Source organism: Notothenia coriiceps, unplaced genomic scaffold (assembly GCF_000735185.1).
Source record: "Notothenia coriiceps isolate Sejong01 unplaced genomic scaffold, NC01 NC01_scaffold00036401, whole genome shotgun sequence".
Taxonomy (NCBI): Eukaryota; Metazoa; Chordata; class Actinopteri; order Perciformes; family Nototheniidae; genus Notothenia; species Notothenia coriiceps.
The window spans coordinates 474,602-482,899 of record NW_011369102.1 but is presented as its reverse complement, the minus strand read 5'-3'; the positions used below and the strand labels follow the sequence as shown (position 1 = coordinate 482,899).

General features: G+C 42.1%; 1 protein-coding gene across 1 annotated transcript in view; it reads left to right on the top strand.

Annotated features, from left to right (window-relative positions):
* Positions 1–8,016, top strand: part of LOC104963799 (dihydropyridine-sensitive L-type skeletal muscle calcium channel subunit alpha-1-like) — a 13,272-nt gene extending 5,256 nt beyond the window's left edge. The window contains exon 7 of the mRNA XM_010792438.1: positions 7,956–8,016. Coding sequence (XP_010790740.1) covers positions 7,956–8,016 — 61 coding nt within the window. The remainder of the gene's footprint in view (positions 1–7,955) is intronic.
* Positions 8,017–8,298: the final 282 nt, after the last annotated feature.

Sequence of the window (8,298 nt, the reverse complement as noted above, 5' to 3'; positions counted from 1 at the left end):
TGTGAGTAATTTAAGGAAAGAAACGAGTTAGAACTGTCTGTTTAAGGCGTCTAGTGGCTTGATGGAAAAACAAGGAAGGAAGCCACGACATATAGTGAAAGGTGGTGAGGTCGGTGCAGTCTCTGATGGGTTGGGGTAGTGAGTTCCAGAGGGAGGGGGCAGCGACGGAGAAGGCTCTGTCCCCCCAGGTCCGGTGATTGGTGCGGGTGGGGATGGATAGGAGGTTGGCTTCTGATAAGCGGAGGCAGCGGGAAGGGGTGTGGTGGTGCAGCAGGTCTGTGAGGTAGTGAGGGGCCTGATTGTTGAAGGCATTGTGTGTTATTTGAAGTTGATTCTTTGATGGACAGCGAGCCAGTCGAGGTTCTGGAGGACGGGAGTGATATGGTCTGTGGAGCGGGTGTGGGTGAGGAGGCGAGAAGCAGAGTTCTGGAAATGTTTATCCATGTGTAGTTTGTTGAGGAGGTTGGATGGTATGCCGTAGAGCAGTGACCATCAACTGGTGGCCCGCCAGACATTCTCACCCGGCCCGCACGTCTGGGGTGACTGTGGCGTTTGCGGAGTGGTTAGTGTGTTCGCCCCCCACTCATGTCACTTCGAGTTACACCGGTTCGAGCCCCACGCTCGTCAAAAAACAATGTTGTGTCCTTGATCAAGACACTACGTTCCCAAAGGTGCTGTATAGGTGATATATGATATATACTATATATATATATATATATATACAGTATATATATATAAAGATGATGATTTCTACGGTGGCCCTGAAGTGCAAGACACTACAGTATTTCAGAAAACACGACAGCATTTCACAAAACGCTACAGCATTTCAGATCACACTAAAGCCTGAATGAATTTTGTATGAATTTATGTTTCATCCAATCACAGAGCTTGTTGACTTATCACGAGGTTTGTCGAAGCGGACATGCGTCGTCACAACAATAGCTGGGGATTGTGGGTAGTGTAGTCTCTTTGGCGCTCCACATTTCAGAGAAAACAAGTTGTTTCTCAGAATTTAAGGGGAAAAACACAAAAGCATTGCACACAATTTAAACCTATACATGTCGTTTAATTAACAAAGGTAATCTGGTGTTTTTGAGTTGATGAGTAGTGGAGATACTGTCAAATCAATCGACAGTAATGGGAATACTTACTTCCGGGTGTACAATTCTCCGTTATCCAATGGGAATGGACGCTCACATTGCCTTTAAGAGCTGCCGACATAAACGGATGCCGTGCTTCCATGAGCGTCAAATCCCACCGCCGATGGGAATACATTGCAATCAGTTGAAAACTCTTTGCGTCCGTTTATGAAGCTGAAGGAGCCTCGGCGCGTCACAACTGGACGCCACGGGACCCTGACCAAGCGTCGGTCCTGGACTTTTAGGGAGTGAGAGTGTGTTGGTTATAGAGGATGATGAATCCATTTGTGATTCTATTTATTTCAGAATAAAAAATTGAAATTTTAATCAGAAAGTGGTACTCTCTGTGGGCTGATTTAGATTACTATGAGTAACGTTGCGAGGCTTCGCATATAGAGAGAACAAGATGACAAAAATATTTCCTCTACTGTGGATGATTATTTTTCAAATAGATAAGCAATCGGTCCAATCCAAATGATCCACCAGAGTCCATAAATCTTTATCAAAATCAGCCCACTGCAAGTACTAATACGTCCACTTTCTGGTTAAACTGACATTTTTATCCTGAAAAAAAAGCGACCGCACAAAACCACTTCAAAATGATCCAAATAAGCCAAGCCATTTTTTTAAAATTGTCGACACAGGCTATAATTGTAATCAATGCTAATAAACACAACTTATGCTAATTGTACAAATTGCGCAACATAATTATACTAGACTGCTATACAGACATGCAGGCCTCGTCTACGGTGAGATTTAAGAAAAATATTGTGGTTTAAGGTTAAACGTTCGTTACATTACTACATATGTTTCTTATGTATGGATTATGCAAGTTGAAATTAGTCAGTTTCACACAGAAAAATGAGGTTCACACCTGGCACAAGTTGAGTAAAGGCAGGGGCGGACTGGCCATCGGGACGTTCGGGACGAATCCCGATGGGCCGGTACTGAAGTGGGCCCGTTGACGATTTACTAGCGGTAATAACTTGTGCCGAGGTGGGCCGGCGGTACCGAAGTGGGCCGGTCGAGAGTCCCGGGCTGATTTGTAGTCCCAGTCCGCCCCTGGGTAAAGGTCTTTGTTATTACCCATAAACTCCTATACTTTACCTTCAAGGTCTTTCTCAAACTTTATTTCACCCCTCTTTTATCACCATCATATTTAGTAGCAAAAAATGACACAGGATGTTGAGCTTCAGAGTATGACACACACTGACCAAGCTGCTGTATTTTATGAATTGGGAGTGAGAAAGTCCTAACCTCTTTAAGAGCAGAGCTGCTATTGGTCAGGTTCTGTTTTCTCAAAATAAGTATACTCATATAAAGACAGCGCAAGCATGTTCCATTATATCTTTCTCAAGCTTTTCACCACTTGACATGATCTTTACTAGCAAATGGAGAGTGCTTATTGGTGGTAGAAGACCTAATGTTTGACTTCAAAATGAACTCAGGTGTAAAACAGAAGATAAGTTTTTCCTTTTTGAGAAAAATGTCTAAGGAAGACATCTCCACTGCAGTCCTTCTGCTCTGTCGTTCCAAAGGAAACAGCATGAATACAGTGAGAACAGTGAACTGTTTTATATTCAGTAATGGTCAGTTACTGGGAATATAGTTAAGACATCATCATGCGGCATGTTCATGTGTTATATGTCTATATAGTTGTCGTGGTGATTCCAACATCAGCCAATACATCTGTATGGCATCGTATCGCTCAGGCTTTATCCAGTACTCAAGCAGTAATATCAGTTGTAACATGGATAGTAAAAATGTTGAAAATGGAAATTATAAATATCCACCCCTCCTGCCACACGGAGCTAAGTAATCAATAAAACCAGCTCACCTAAGGCAAACCCTTTCTCTCTGAGCCAAGAAGCTAGCCTCATGTGAACTCTCAATCCAATTGTTTTTCTGAGTAAATGAGCAGTGAGTTTTTCCTTTCCTTTGAATTTTTTTTTTTATAGCAGCCTAAGTAGTTTATATCCTTATTTGCTGAACTGTTTAAATTGCATTGGTTACGCTATTTCTACATTATGTTTAATTATGTTTAAAGATAACTGCCTTTGCTGTAATAATATTTGAATTCTAAATACGTGTAAACTAACTGAGATTTGTCATGCCTTTTTCAACCAGATCAACCAGAAAACAATAACAACAATCAACAATAAACAAACCATAATTCAGATTCTCCTGTTATCTTTCTGCACTTCTGAACAATGCCATTGGCTGAAGTGACTCTGAGGTAAGTTTCATGCTGTGACAAGTATAACCTGAAGTAAGAAGGGAGGGGCCAACCTTTCAAGCAGTGCAGTTAAGACAGTGAGAAAACACATTGATATATTATTTATGATCAACGAAGTTATGAGTGACTTTCTCACCACAGCATGCCAAGATGTGCAGGTGTTCAAACCTCCAAAATGGCCTTGGAGGAATACAAATATGTTGTACTCGATTATGTGTTCAAACAAGTTCTCCAAAAACAATAAAAACATAATTAAAACGTTCTCATGTGAAATGCATTTGTATGTGATTGTAATAGAAAAAAGTAGAAAAAAGGTTTCCCCTCAGGTTAACATCAGCTGTGTTGACATTCAGCTGTTGTAGTGAAAAGGAACATCTAAGTTCGGATAGTCAGGCAAAGTGTAATGCTTTTGGTTTGAAGTTAGTGTATCAATGAGAACAAAATGTAACAGTGCAATAGTGCATACAGAAATGAAGTATATGAGTTAAAGCTAACTGGTGAGATGAAGAGTGGCGTGGTGTGTGGCGCAGTGCGTTGTGCGTATGTGTTGTGTGTAGGTGTTGGGTACAGGGGGTCAGAGGTTCAAACCCCACTGCAGTCAGCATATCGTTTTGTCCCTGAGACACTTCACCCCAATTTGCTCCTGTGGGGATTGCCCTCAGTATTGAGTATGAAAGTCACTTTGGATAAAAGCGTCTAACAAGTGACATGTAATGTAATGAAGACATCAGTGAATTAAATGCAATTTTAAATCAACTACATATTAATCCCATATTTCCAACGTCAACATGTTCCTCCAGGGATAAACTCTGCCTGAGCCCTTTTATTGTTATAACTTGATCTTGTTGTCCCGCCTCCTTCTGCAGTGGGTTAATGGCACCATCTGAAGAATAAGCACCACCACAGTTTATCTGGATAACCCAAGTCCTGATTTCACATCATGTTTATGGATGAGGATTCAACTCACATTAATGAGCTCTAAATATGAATGGAATCTTTGCACACAAACTTAAGTAGGCGTGCCCCATAATATCTTTATCAACAGTGGCGGCGCCAGGGTATGGCTGGGGTAGGCTACAGCCATACCAAGAAATGGCTGAGCCCCACCATGAAAAAATATGTTAAAGTAGCCTAAGCAAAATAAAGGCCGCTAACTCGCGCGGAGTAAATTGCACAGACAGCAGTTAGTAAGATTGATTTCAGTAGCCACTTGTCTGGAAATACCAAAGACTAGAAACAGTTTTGAAAACTTTTGTCACGTAGTGATCGTCTTCTCCATAGAACATCTTTGATAACGTCTTCTGGCCAATCAGAATCACGATAACGGCGTGGTGTTGTTGCAGGAAGTCCCGACGGAGAATACTTTTGCTGTAGTACATCTCTATACATCGATACAACATTACGTGTTCATAGAAATCAACACGTAATGAAATAAGACCCCACGGTTTGATGATTGATAGGTGTGTGGGCTGTCTTTCATTTTGACACACAGAACATCGTGGGCTATCCACAATGTAAAGTAATTCATACAGCCTCTTTCCTCTTCTGTGAGGAGCAGCAGGTTCAGCTTTCAGAACAAAGTAACAAAAAACTAAAATGGCATTCATTATTTTAAATATGTCGTGTAGTAATAGATTTATTTATGTTTCTTCTCAAGAGAGTACCAGAATCGGTATTTTATGTTAGTATTTCAAAAAAATCTCCTGGGGGAGAATCCCCCCAGACCCCCCTGCAGGGGTTGGGTTTTCAGCATGTCAACTCTTTCACCTGTGGGGAAATTGCAAGATTGGCTCCAGGTCTGGAGAATCACAGAACCCCTCAGCGGTCGTCAAGGGCTGTTGACGGCCGGCAGGGTTCGCTGACGGCTGGCACCGCCCTTACATTTTTATGTTTTTAAACAGCATCATTAAAGTTGCACTGACAGGCGACAGAGGTCCACCGTTTCCCCGCAGCGAGGCTCCCCCCACGTTGTCAGTTCACTAGCAAGCATAGTAGGGGGATCACCAAAGTCTTTCGGATTCCCCCCCTTGGTCAAATAAATATCTGTACAAAATAACATGGCAATCAATCCAACTGTTGTTGAGATATTTCGATCTAGCCGAAGGAGGTGAACAGAAGAAAAAACAATGCCATCCCTGGGCCAGGTTCTAGTCTTGGTCAAATAAAATCCACCTTGGTAGGTACATCGCTTCAACCAACCTGAAGCTCACCACAAACTTAAAATCACAAACTCAGGGCGAGTTTGGCCCTGAAGTTATATCTCAGCAGTTCTCCAAACTTTTTGAAGCTCAGAAAAACAAGCCTCACATATCCATCACAGCTCTCCAAACAGTTCATACAACATGTCCCCAGTGTTTTTGTAGCCATGTTGCAGACCTCTGACCCCCACCAGGCAAGAGAGGGGCATTTTGACACGTCTGTCTTTTTTTTGACACGTCTGTCTTTTTTTAATCTGTATAGAACATGTAGGCGCTAACTCCAGGGCAGCAGTCTGACATGGAGGCTGTGTGTTTGATTTGCCTTCAACAGGGGGCTGTTTTAATGAGCACACATGGGTGGACAATGACTTTATTTTCATTTCGGCTACCCATTTCTACATGATCATTTTGACTGCTGTCGGTTTGACTGGTCAGAAACAGAGAAGAGAACATGGTGTACGATTTGGCCGATGTTTGAAATCCACAGCCCTGAGTAAAAGAGATGTGCTGTGTCAAGTTTTTCTGGTAGCTTTTTTTAAGCTTGAGAGTTGATCTTTCATGTTGCCTGGTTTTAATGCTGCCTTCAAGTCATAATGGTAAGCTCCTAGTTGAGACTTCTGAAGTGGTAAATATGACGTGTCACGCTTTCAAGTGCATTTAGTTGCAGGGACTCTTATCAAAAGCAAGAGGGTGACATCCAAGCACCAATGTGTGACAAGTGATGAGTTAAGGGAAATATACATATAGCTATAGACACTGTGTAGCTAGAAATACTTAAGAGAAGGAATCATATTATTAGGACAACACTATAAACGCATCTTTGCTTTTGATTGTTTTTCACTATTTCTATGTCTCTTTTTGATGATGGCATATTTCTGTATCAGGAAATACACAAAGACAAGTAGGAAAATTAAGAGTGAGAGTATGGCCAGACATAATACAATGTGAAAAAATAAGTATTGGCAAATTCCAGCCAGTAATGGGCTGTATGTTACATTCTTTAATGGTATTACCCAATAAAAAGGCACCAGCACATGTATGTTTTCCATTACTTCTATTCATAAACATTAGACATTGTATTTGTGGTGATCTAAAGAGCATGGACAAATTACCTTATTTATGCATTTAATGCTGTGAGTTCCATCTAATTTCATAACTGAAAATGTCCTCTACCAAACACTGAAGAAAACCATATAAGGTCTGAATGAAATTATATTTGCAAATAACTGGTCTGGTTGGTTTAACCTTGTTTGAGTGATGTGGCTGCTGCTTTAGCATCTAAGGGACAGAATAATGAATCTTCAAAAACCTTCCTGCAGTGGCCTCATGCTTCTGTTTCTGTTAATGAATACCCATCATCCATTCTTCTCAGTACAGACAGTTAGTTAGGGAAGATGAGGTTCTTTCTGGCTAATGATTAAGAGGAAGGAACGGAGAAAGAAGGAGAAAGTGGAGGAACACATAGTGAAAGAGAATGTGTAATGTGAAAACTCAATGATCTAAAGAGAGACTGGACTAGGCTCTGTGAAGAGGAGAAACCTTTCTAAGTGTTTTTGAACAAGTCTCGGTGAGTCAGACATCTCTCTTTGATACTTTTTCCAAAAAAAAAAAAAATCATCAGAAATGAAAAGTCCTTACCTTCCCTGCAGGGCTTTTCTGGATATTAAAAGCTGGACCTTTGCTGCAGTCGGTTGAGCACAAACTTTTCAGTCACCTTGGGGAGCCACACTGCGAAATGACACTCGACACCAGAGAGAGGGGATATATCGCAGGGGCCTGTAACTGAAAAAGAAACACCAACATGTATGTTACATTGATATACAAATAAATATCTCTTAAATTAGCTTAAATATAGTTCGAGCAAGATCCCAGCCCTTCACAAGATACCCCCGCCTCTAATACCTCATTCACACCAACGCAACTCCAAACTTCAAGCTCCGTGCTAGAGCTTTTCAGGTTCAGAACCGGTTCTTCGGTTTAGCTCCGGCTCTTTTCACACCGCCCAAAGTCCGACTGATGCTGCGTCATTGCGTCATCGTTTGCGTCATGACGTAACCGTTTACGTCATGACGTAACCGTTTGCGTGCCACCCGATGCTAATGCTAAGCTAGCTATGAAGGAACTGCATGTAGCCATTAGCACGCAACAGACATTACACCCGGAGTCTGTCTTCATCATTGCTGGAGATTTCAATCACTCCAACCTAAAGACTGTTCTCCCCAAATTCCACCAACATGTCTCATGTCCCACAAGAGGAGATAAGACCCTGGATCATGTATATACCAATATCAAAGATGCATATAAGGCCCTCCCTCTCCCCCATGTGGGTCAGTCAGACCATATCTCACTGTTCCTTCTACCCAAATACCACCCCCTTATCAGACGAGTCAAGCCCTCGGTCAAGACAGTGAAAGTCTGGCCTGAGGGAGCAGAGTCCTATTAACAGCATCAGCTTCACATCACCAACTGGAACAACTTCGCTGTAACTGCCACTATGGATTCCCAAATAGACATTGACGCATACACCTCTTCTGTTTTGGATTGCATCAACACCTACATCAGTGATGCCACCACCACCAAACAGATCAAAATATTCCCTAATCAGAAGCCATGGATGGATGGGCAGGTCCGCCAACTGCTGAAGGCACGTGACACCGCCTTCAGGTCAGGAGACGCGCAGGACTACGTCTAGCCAGGGCTGAGCTGAAACGGGGCATCAAAAGTG